We start from the raw sequence: 12,557 nt of genomic DNA on the forward strand, positions 1-12,557 counted from the left end.
CTTATATTCTTCTTTAATGTCCACGGTTTTATCCCATATAGCAACACCAAGAAAATGTAGCATCGCAGTATTGTAACTCTAAGTTGTAAGTTAAGATCTCTACTGTATAACACAATTCTGATTCTTTTAAATATTATGAGTTTTGATTTAATTTCCACAGTGTTTTCATTACCTTCATTGACCGTTGTTCCTAAATATTTGTATTTACTGACTTTCACTAATAGTTCTCCGTTAATCTATAGGTTTTCTTTTATAACTGTACTTTATAACTGTACCTTGATCAATCAAGTAGTGAAGAGAGTAGTAGTGACAAGTGTAAATTATCTATTGTTTCATCAATGAGTATCATGTCGTCTGGATACCGGATATTTATAACCTTTACTCCCATTGTTTCCTACACTGCTCTCTGAATGATTTCTTACGAGTTAAAATTAAGTAATAGCGGCGATAGTACACATCCTTGCAGTACACCACGTTATATTTATACTTCTTTTAAGAGTTCATTATCAACTTTGATATTATCCGTCTGATTGTAGTATTAATTATTTATTATTCTAATATCTTTTATGTCTATATTTCTACATTTTTAATTTTATGCAATTTAATAAGGTGGTTATGGCGAACTTTATCAAATGCTTTGTTGTAGTCAAGAAAAGAAACTTACATCGGTTGATTGATATTTATGCAATTTTGAGTCAACACATTAAAGGCAAGCAAGGCTTCTCTTATTCCTATGACATTGCTGAAGCTAAATTGAGTTTCGATAATATTCTGTTTTAATTTCTTAAAATTCTTAAAATAAATTATTTTTAGGAATATTTTGAGAGCGTGACTTCTTAGACTGAGAGGTCGATGGTCGCCATTTTTTTTTGCATTAACCTCTTTCGATAATGTAATAAAAGTCGATCTTAGTCATTTACGGGGAATGATTCCTGTGTCGTATATTGTATTATATAGTTCCATCAATATGCTTATTTGATCATCTGTGGTTAATTTAATTATTTTTTGCTAGAATTTCGTCGGGACCTGGAAATTTGACTTTGCCAGTTTTACTACATTTAATTCTCTTTCTGTGTCCTTTTCCACTATTATTTGTTGTCTGTCGTCGTCAAATATTTCTTTGATATACCAATTTCTTTGTTTTACCTCAGTATCTGGGATTATTTTATCATTTCTATTTAACAAGTATTATTTTGGTTTCGTCTTTTTACGAGATCAGCTAACTCTTTAATTGTTCTATGATTAATAAGATCATCGTGCTTTATTAATAATTTTTTTATTTCTGTACATTTTTCTTCGTACCGTTTTTCTTTGGCTTCATGTATTCTTTTACTTAACTCTTGTGTATGGTTATATACGTTATTATCTCTGTTTTTAAACGATCTTATTTCCTTTATTAGCTTTAAAATTTCGTCAATCTTTCATGCTTTTTGTTTGTGAATAGTATTCCCTGTTTGTAGTAACTTTTTTGTTGAAGTCGTTATGATGGTTTTGATGGCATGCCATAATATATCTGGATCTTAATTTGGTTCACCTCTATTCTTACTTAGTTCGATGTAAATATTCTTATTTAATTGATCTCTCATTATTGGGCTTTCAAAGTTTAAGGTTTGCACATGGGTTTTGTTTTGCTGGGATTTTAGCTTCTTCAATCAAAATATAAGTCCTACTGTCACTGGATTATGATCTGATGATGCATCTACTCCAGAATAGGCTATAGCCGATATTATGGAATTTCGGTAACGTTTATTAATTAGGACATAATTAATTTGATTCCTAACTATGTCATTGGTGGTATCGGCGGGTGATTTTCAATTATAAAGCCTCCTAGTTTTAGCTAGTGTAACGTATATGTTTATAATCACCTTGTCTTGTTCTTGACAGAAATATGTCTTTCTATTCCCCCTTTTATTCCTTATACTCGATCCAACAATAATATCTTTTACTTCATTCTTTCCAATTTTTGCGTTAATGTATCCCATTATTATCGTAATGTCCTTGTTCTTTCTAAAACCAAAGCTTGTTAAATTTCAGTGTAGAATTGTTTTAGTTCCTTTTCACTCTTATCGGAAGTGGGGCGTATAACTGAATGATGTTAAGTATTCTTTGGGTTACTGTTGTTCTTATCATCATTACTCTATAAAAAGCCAGTTATAGTTTGACAATAGCTTCTCCGTTTCGGTGATGTGACTCGTTGTTATCTGATTTATCTTTTTTAATTTTAACTGGGAGATTTGATTTATTAGATTTTTTTCAGTCCCAAAAAATATCTTTGATTGATTGATATTCAGTTCTTTAGAGTTACACCATCTAGTTTCCCTGAGTTCTATTATGTTTACATTAAGTCGTTGCATTTCTTGAAGCCAGTTTTGATTTTTACGTACTTCGAATATAGATCTGATTTTCCATGTATCAATTCTTATTTTTCTTTCTTTCTTCTTAGCTTCATTCAAAACTCTTTCCGAATGGGGACTAGAAGCGCCTGATTTTTCGCCTTGAACTTAGCCATGTTGATTAACTAGAGATATCCATTGGGATCTTCAGTGCTGCAAATACTATTGGTCGGTCATTTGAATTATTATTTTAAATGCCATTCGTAAACGTAGGTATGTTTAATTGCTGATTTTTGAACTGGCTTCGAAATAGGTCTTGTTGAAGGAATTTTCTTAATATTATTAAGATAAATATTACCAATGAATGCTGTAACAAGTAGAACATACATCTTATAATATTATTTTTAATAGATTTATTTAGCTTTATTCTAAAGCTATTTTTGCTTTTAGAATTGTGTGTTATTTCAATTTAAATAAAAAAAATTAATTATGGCATAATAATTTTATAATATTTACTTAGAAGAAGAAAATGTTCTATAAATAAAGGAACTTACAGACTTCAAATTGTAAAATCCGCAACTTTATTCGTTGCCAGACAATAAAGCAAACCAGCTATATCTCATAGAAAACCAGAAAATTGAATACATGCTTAAAATGCTTCCCTCATTTGGCCTAGATATTCGCTGGTGAAGAAAACAAACCTATAAAATATCTAAAATGTATAGTATTCCCAAAAGGAATTCGTAAAATTAGAGGGATAAAACTCAGAGCTTAGACAGGGTAGTAAAAGTATAAATAAAGGGATAAAAGTTGCGGATATCATCTGGAACTAAATAGTTTGAGACGTAGTGTGATAGGTTCTTTTAAGGAAACTCGCTAGTTTTATAGCTCTGTTTTGTTAACCCAATTTATTATATTTGGAGCCCAGTAGTAAATAAACAACTTTTTTATGATATACTGAACAATAATAATTAAAAATTTTAGATACCTTTCCTTAAAAAAATATATCATATTATATAGCGTAGTATCCAAGTTAACTATATTTCTTAAAAAAGCAATAGAATCTCCATAAAAATTATATTTAATTTATTTTAAAATTCCAAGGTGGTCTTAAAAGTTTTCGATCTTTACGTGAATATGACAGTAGTGATCAACAAAAATCTACTGAATGTAGTTTTCGATCTTTTTATCATTACCCACTATAACTGTAGCCTCTTTGGAAGTGAGTTTTAAAATCGTTTGACTGTTTGAAGTGCTTTTATAAAAATAGAAAAAATTAAGTATCAAGCTGCTTTTTTTAAAGATAATACAACTACATAAACACAGATGAATTGGTCGTTGTATACGGGGATTTGACACCATTTTAACCACTGTAAAATTAACTTAGAAGACGATTTACCTTCGGGACGTCCAAAAACTGAAACTACTGACGATATCATCCTTATCATCGGAAGAAATAGCAAAGGATATGAACTTATCAAAAAAACACGTTTGTCTCATATTAGATTAAAATTTAAACATGAGAAAGCTGTTCGCGCGTTAGTTGCCGTGTTTACACATATTAGAAGTGAACACGGAAACGTGTTCAAATGAACATTTCCAGTTCCATTCTGTTAGCACAGTAAAGGCGTAATAAATCAGAGTTTTGGCGGCGAGTAATTACCGTAGACGAAACTTGGACATTTCATTATACGCGCGAAATAAAAATACAGTCAAAACCGTGGCTGCAAAATGGAAACTATAAAAAAAGCAAATGCATTTTTTTCGGCTAGAAAATTACTTTATTTATTTATTTTTGTTATAAGTATTTGGAGTTATATTAATCAATGATCTTCAAACAGAAAAAACGCATATAAATGCAAAGAAACGCAAGTGCAAGTTCAGCGCAAGTGGCTTTGTTTTGGCAGTGCAGAAGTTTTTTCGAATATGGACCTTCGTAAACAATGATTTTGCAGAGAAAGACGAATGAGACTAATATTTAAACGGATTAAAAATCCTTAGGGCGAAGTGTGTAAATATAGATGCAAGAAAAGTAAAAATGTATTTAAAAACGTAAACTTTTCATGTATCTTTTTTTAGGTCGGAAATTTAGTAGAAAGTAGTTATGTCGGTTTATGTTTTGATACATATCTGCAGCTAGTTTAAACGCGTTTTTAATTGTTGAAATTCTATTAGTTTTCTTTTAAATTTAGTACGACTTTTCGGTTGGAAAGTATCTCTAATATCTCTATATACTAGAGGTGTATGACGTTTGTTCATGTGTGAAGTTCATTAGATCTTGCCATGTCATGTAAGAATCTCCAGATATTGGGAATATCAAAACTATGCTGGCTAAAGATTCCTTGTTTTCGCGTGATATAAGTTCCACCTAGGTATCTTCTCTTCTTCCAATGTTGCTCCTTGCACAAAATATTTGCTTCTATCTAATATATATTCTGGCTATTGGATCAAGCGTGTTCTGCTATTCCTATTCTGGAAACCTCTCCTGCTCGGGTCCATTTTCGATGTTCTCTTATCCTGACTTCCCGTGATCGCTTTGGCTCGCCTATGTATGACTCTTCACCTTCATAGCGGATTTGGTATACACAGTTCTTGGTGTGTAGTTTTTTTTTTATTCTGGTTTGGTCTTCAATCAAAATGTCTTGTCTTCGAAATGAAGGCAGTCTTAATGTTTAATTATATGGCAATTCTCCTGATTTTCTCCGAAATGCCCTTGATGTACGGAATCGTTAAAAGTCCGTTAGGATCCACCAGTTACTATTGCTCTTTCCTTGTTATTTCCTAATAACAAGCCTGCTGGTTTCCTAATAGTTGTCTTTATTGGTTTTCTTGGCTACCCCATTTGCTGTATGTCTTTGATGATATACATTCAATTCAAAGATAGATTTCACTCGCTGTCATCTCCAATAGTGACCAACATATACATTGAGTGATTCGAGAAGCACGATATATGAAAATTGAAAATATAATGGAAGTTCGAAAATAAGACTTTACTGGTTTAAGCCTCTTCTCATTATTATGAATCAATAAATTATGTCTCGAATAATTTATTGATAAATTACTTAGATTGGGAGAATGAATAAGAATATTTTTAATACAATAATATATATAACTTAAAATTTTGCAAAAATACTATAAAACACACTACAACAAAATCAACATGCAAATCCTGGTTGTCTCGGTTTTCAAATTTTTGTTAGTTTTAAATAATAAAATTTAGTTAATTTTGTTAGCAGCACTGAAAATTAATGCGAATTTGGATCTTCTCCCATATACATGAAACCTTAATGCACATTACAGCGAGATCATCCACATAGTTAAAAAGTTTAAAAATAATGCGAATTAGGAACACTTAAACAGTTCACGGGTGTCTACACATGCATATTATCTTAATTCGAATTTCGCTTATGCGCATTAACGGTTGCGTGTGTACATGGTAATTGAGAGGTTTATTAAGTCTACTAATAAAATGTTTTAGAATATTTAAATTGACAATACAAATCACTTTTTAAATATTCTAGGAATCATTATAGTTTAGAACATTCAAAGAATATTTGCTTCTTTTTGCTTCAGTAAAACGGAGCGAACTTTTTTGTAATCCTTAGACACGTAGATTTTATTTTCGGATCTGGCATATTTTGATATCAAAGGTAAATAACTAAATAATAATATTTTATTATTTTAAAAGGATCCTCCTATACATATATATTTGCATTTTCCAAATTATCCAGAAAATATTTTTCTTCTTACTTTATCTTCAACTTTTCACAAAATTATCATATTACTTTATTGCAACCTATATTGTTGGATCACATTACAAATTCTTAAAATGTATTTTATTAAATGGTGGAAGTGGCCGCTATTAACAATATTTTCAACCAGCTATAACCATTTATAACCAATCATTTCAATTACCCACACCTCTGTTTGTGAACGTTTGATATAGTCTTCAAATAAAGATCAATTATTTAAAAGTTTTATTTTGTTCATTGTTAATATTTCAATTAACAATGCAGTTCTTCATTTGTATTGTTAATTAAAAAAATTTACAATGCTCTTATCTGAGACTCAAAATATTAATTACGTTTGGCTGTGATGAGAAAACTAAAACACACAACAAAGTTCGAATAATCTTCAACAATAAATATACGAACAGCGAAATTGTATGGCAGTTTACTGTTAGTAGAATTGAGGCTAAGTGGAGAGAGACTGGAACTGTTATCTTAGCAGAACAGTAAGAACCGACGTTCCAAATAATAAAAGACTTGATATCCTGGTTTCATTACACGAAAATCGGAACCTCTTACTCAACATACTTCAACTTCCTCTAACCTTTCTTCCAACTCCAACACTTTATAGAGTGATTGTAATAAGAATATTAAAGAAAGTTGCACCCTTATAAAACTCGATTATTGGAAGAGCTACTAGAAGATGATTCAGATTGCAGAAATGACTTTTGCTTGACCTATGAACGAGAGAACTAATAATAACCCTAGACTAGTGAAACAAATGTTTTTTAGAGGAAGCAACTTTTTGTCAGAATTATAAAATAATCAATGTATGGGCAAGGATTATTAATAACAGTTATAGGACCAAACTTTAACGGGACAGCATTACCATGACTTTTTACTAGACGATTTGACTCCAGCACTGGCGACACTCTATCCTGATGAAAATAACTCATATATGCCAAACCAAGCCTTATGGTTTCAACAGGATGTGCTTTATACAGTGCACACCTACTATGCTGTGATTAGCAGATTTCTAGATAACATTTTCCCAAACCGGTATATAGGTAGACGTGGATCAATATAGTGACCACTTAGATCCCCCGACCATAATCCATTAAACTTCTTTCTTTAGGTTCTGCCAAAAAAAGTGTACAAAGATAAGCTCAAAGATCGCATTCGTAATGTACTTAGGAATATTTCTCCAGACACACTTGAAAATTAACAGCAAAAAATTAACGATCGTTTGAGGTACTGCAGAGCTATTAATGGCGATCAGTTACAGCATTTGATAAAATAGAAGAAGAATGTGAAATCTAATTTATCAATATATGTTGCAACAAAGTGCTATATTATTATTTAAACGTAATTATTTTCTGAAAATGTGAAGATTACTATTATACATAAAAATGTCTAGGAGGGTCTAATAAAAAAAAAACTAAAATACATTTTTGTGACACCCTGTATATTAAAAGTTATAATATACCTAATCTAAAAATAAAATCGAAATATTCGAGGATTTTTTAAGAAAATCCTAAGTACATTAAATATAGTGTATTATTAGAGTGATTTAAAAGATGTTGAATAATTAAATAATAATGTTTAAAAATAATTTTTATTTGGCACAGGGCTCTAAGCATGAAAAGTATTAAAATGTCATTAAAAAAAATACTATGAAAATAAAATTAGATTTTACGACTTTTTCTAAACTATATTAGCAGCTTTAGAAAATTTTAATACATTCAAGCAGTTAATAAAGAAGAGCGATAAAGTGATAAAATTTATTTTGTTTTAAGCTTACGTGAAAGATCTCTTAAAGAACATAAAAATAAGATTTATGGGTACTGTAAAATGCACTTCAAAGATTTATGCTTAAGCATGTAATATTTATATCTTTTCAAGTGAATCGACAGCTTTTTTCTAACACAAAGGAAATGCATTAAAACTTATAAAAATCGGAAATCCATAACTCACCATGTACCCGTCGTAAGTCCAACTTCCGAATTTCATGAAACAAGTTTGTTCGTCGAAGGGGAAGTATTCAACGTCGATTTCGCAAAACGATTTATAGATCGCCGGCGGTTTCCAGATCACTTTTCCAGTGTGATGGAGGATCGCTTTGGTCATGATCGTTACCTCGTAGTTTCCATCGGCACTGAAAAAGCAAAATAATGAGTAAGGAGGGGCACCGGCAGAGCCAAATAATTTTTTACAGTTTGGTTAGTTTGACAGTTTAAGTGTGCTGAACTGGAATTTCGGGGTGTGAACACAAGGCGGTAAAAAATTATTTGAAGGAAGAAAATGGCCTTTTTATGGTGAAAAATTTATCTTTTGCAAGCAGCCGTTTACACGCAGTAGGTGACATTTTTTTTATAAAGGTTGCTCCTTCTATAATCAATCTGTTATTTTATCTTCGAGTATAAAAAGATTATATATTTATTAAATATTAAAAAATGTGAACAAACAATTAGATTTTATAGATAAATTTATCCGAAATTTTCATGTATGTAGGGTATTTCTAAAATTTAGTGCTACACTTTTCAGCTATCCAGCTACCAAGGTTAATAAGTATGTAAGTCTTTTAACAAAAACAAACTTAAGTATAAAAGTTCTATGTACTTATCTAAATGCCTCACTTTGAAACAAATTTGATTTAAAATCTTTAATTATGTTTACCTAAAAAAGGTATAAAAGCTTATACAAAACGGTGGAGAGAAATTATTTTTTTTAAATAGTGAAAAGAATGTGTTCAAATCTTCAGAGTTTATAGTGAATCGGACCAAAATTTCCCCTATAACTATTGATAATGTTTCCCATGGTCTTGCCTGGGCTTTTTGAAGATGCAATAAGACTGCCGTTGGCTTATTTTTTTTAACATTTGTAATAACTTTATTGTAGAAGTTCTTATATTCTTTTCTATTACCCAAAGTATTGTATTTTTTGCATACATACTCTAGAAAGCGTAAGTACTCCCTCATTTTACAGAGGGCATCATTTAACCAAGTTGTTTTATTTACCTGGTTAGTTTTTAAATAGTATCATTTTCAGAGAATGACTGCAGGTATGCATGTTGGATTTTATGAATAAAAATTTCAAATTTTTATCATGGTAGGTGTATTTATTATTTATAACAAATATTTTAAGATTAGATTGTTTTATAATAAAAATATACTATTTCTCCTTTATCTTTTAATTATATTTTGTGAATTAGGTAAGAGATTTGAAACAAATTTCTGGCTATTTATGATCGCGGTAATATGCCTTATTATTTCCTGCTTATTGTTTGTATTATCGGCATAATTAATTTTAATTAATTTTTTTCGCTATAAAATAACCTTTTAGACTTAAAGCTTTTCGTCTACGCAGGTTAAAGTTTAATTAAAATCCTAAATTTTTAATTTTAATCATCGTTTTTTAATAAAATGATATCAATATTGTAACATATTTTATGAAACTTTATGTCGTAACTTAGAGCAAGGTGTCACAGTTATATAATTTATTAGACTACAATTATTAAACATATTATTGTTCTACTCTTTATCATTACTAAATAATTTATAAATTTTCGATAATATAGATTCATTTAATTAATTTTATGGTTGTTTATGAGATTACACAATCATGTTTATTTCTATTTATTGATTTTCACCTAGTAATAAATAATTTGAATATATAACTGAATATAAAGCACTTACATAAGTATTATTATATTTTTATAATTATATGAATAAAAAACATAATTTTTCAAGTTTTTACTGACTGGTTTCACTTACTGGTGACTACGCAAACTTTCATCTCTTATTGAAATTGTAAGAATATTTTTTAGACTTAACTTTAAACACTTGTATATATTAAGGTATTAATTAAAAATATGCGTATATTTACAACATATCTAATAAATAAAAAAAACCTTTTTCCTTTTATCATTTATTTACATCTTTATATCCCTGAAGACATTAAAAAATTCGTTTATCTTTTTATTTTAAAAATTATTAAATCGAATTTTTCTGGAAAGAATTAAACTCTTCAATTAACGCTTTAATAGTATAATGTCAGTAAAATAACATTAGAGCAAAATTTTAATATATTGCTGCAAAATCCATTTCATACTTCATAATAAAACTCATCATCAAAACTAGGCATTTTTTTAAAACTTTGTATCAAACAAAACAATGACCATATAAAAAATAACTAAATATTGTATTACATACTTTATAATGTATGTCCAAATTGCCTGAATTTGTGGTAAAATTGCTTTTCATTGGTTTCACCAATTTTATCGTTTTTTTGTGTACCTGATGTAACTCTTTCATCCTATTTTCTAAAAAAAATAATTTAATTCAAAATTAAAATGTATCACAATAAGGCTGTTTCTGCCGCAATCATGCCATCACTGAGGAACAGCCTGGTAAATTTTCATTTATCCGCCTCGGTGATATTTTATTCTTCTCTTTATAATAGCGGTGCTTTCTGCTAGGTGTGCTCGGTTTTAATTAAAAAATGCAATATTTTTTTCTTGCTTTCAGCGGGTATCCAGATGTGTAATCTCATGAATGCTTTTATTAATATTTATATAGTAATTTGTAGGTGCATCTTTTAAATACGTAAAGGAATGTAACTGTTTAAACAAACTAAATCAAACTAATAGTTTAAACATAAATACGTATTTGTAAAAGTTTTGTTTAACTTAAAAAAGTCTTATAGAATGTGTATTTTTGTTTTGGTTTATTTTTGGAAAAGCTTTTTTACAATTTTCATTGAGCATGTTTCTTTATCTTAGTTACTATGCATAGTTTTAAGATTTCACATATGTAAATATTTATCTTATCAGCTTCACTTTCTAAAATTTTGAGTCATTGCACGTTTCTTCAGTACTGATAATAAATATATTCTTGATAGGAAATATTGTAATAATAAACTGTTTAATTTTGAGACGATGGAATGAATCAATAATACAATCCACTAATGAGTCTTTAAAAACATTTTAAAAGAACATAACAAAACTTCATTAGACTAGGATTAGATATTTTTTTCTGATCATTTAGAGAAATTTAAATGTCTTTAGATATTGTCATACATACCTAATTATTTAAGTATAAGAACTGATTAGGCTGATGAGAAGCACTGAAATCTCTTATATACATATAGAATATATAGAATAGATATAGAATAAATATATATGATAAGTTCTCAAAAAAATCTGGAAACGATTAATCAATTTAAGCCACTTCTATAATTCTATATTTCTAATTATAAGATACTTAATGGAAAGATAGGAGAAATTACATTAGGAGGTTTCCGCTACCGTTCGTTTTCCCGCATGTCGATTCCCGAATTGTCATTTTCCCTAATGATTATTTTCCTGAATACTGTTGTCCCGCAGCTATTTTCCCGACACACTAATTTTCCTGAACAATCGTTTTATGGAACTACTCATTTTCTGGACAATCAATTCTTCGAACAATACTTTTTCTAAATATTTTTTTCTCGAAACCATTTTATCGAAAGATATTTCGCCCGAATAACTATAACATATTTCCAAGTATAATAGTATTTTATCCAGTAACAAAATTTATTTATGGTTGAGTTGGGTTATTTAGTACTTCCATTCAACGATATTTATTTAAAGAAAAACGCCTATTTCTATTGACCCTCCTAGTAATTTAAAAGTTTGGGTAACATTCTTTTTCAGAAAATGGTGCTTTAGGAAAAATTCTGTTCGGTATAATAGTGATTCGAGAAAAATGTTGTTCGGAAATACGATAGTTCGGGAAAATACCACATGGGCAATACGTTGAATTAGTGTTTTAGTGTAAATAACACAATAAACTAATTGACCTAAGGAAAGACTATTGTAGATCTACTTAATTGAATACTAAAAGCCAAATAGTAAATAAAATATTGACTTAAATAACTGAGATAAAAACTATTTATCCCAAGCCGAGATAGTCCACCTTAATACAATAGGACCAGTGGTTTTATTTTGTAGTCTTTTAATTACCAAAGTATGAGCTGCATGAAATTTTGAGAAACATAACATCAGATTCTATCAGGTTTTCAAATTATTTGACAAATTTGAGTATTGCTGATAAATTATATTTATTATTAATTATATTATATTTATAAATTATTATTATTATAATTATTATTATTATTATTATTATTATGAATTACTTTCACTGGATGCTAAAAGGGTTTTTTGAAATATTGCACCGGAGGGATGATTAGTTAAAAATGTTCTCGAGATAATCTGCCTATTATTGTTATAAAAAAACATATTTTTAAAAGTTACCATAGCCTTAAAGTAATACTTTATTTATTTAAAAAGTTTAGATTGATAAAAAGAAGATTGAGCTGTGAAATCTTGCTTATGACTTTTTTTAAATGGAACACTGAACAAGGATTTTCCAGTAGTAATTGTTCTCTATTATATAAAATTCTATTAAATTTTATAAAAAATAAGTAGCTGACAGTTTTATAATGTGGAATAAAGACT

At 29.0% G+C, this 12,557-nt stretch overlaps 1 protein-coding gene across 1 annotated transcript in view; it reads right to left on the minus strand.

Annotated features, from left to right (window-relative positions):
- Positions 1 to 12,557, minus strand: part of LOC126734607 (acetylcholine receptor subunit alpha-like 1) — a 73,266-nt gene that overhangs the window by 17,902 nt on the left and 42,807 nt on the right. Inside the window, exon 5 of the mRNA XM_050438298.1 lies at positions 8,036 to 8,216. Within this exon, the coding sequence (XP_050294255.1) occupies positions 8,036 to 8,216 (181 nt within the window). The remainder of the gene's footprint in view (positions 1 to 8,035; positions 8,217 to 12,557) is intronic.

Source organism: Anthonomus grandis, chromosome 3, assembly GCF_022605725.1.
Source record: "Anthonomus grandis grandis chromosome 3, icAntGran1.3, whole genome shotgun sequence".
NCBI classification, from domain to species: Eukaryota; Metazoa; Arthropoda; class Insecta; order Coleoptera; family Curculionidae; genus Anthonomus; species Anthonomus grandis.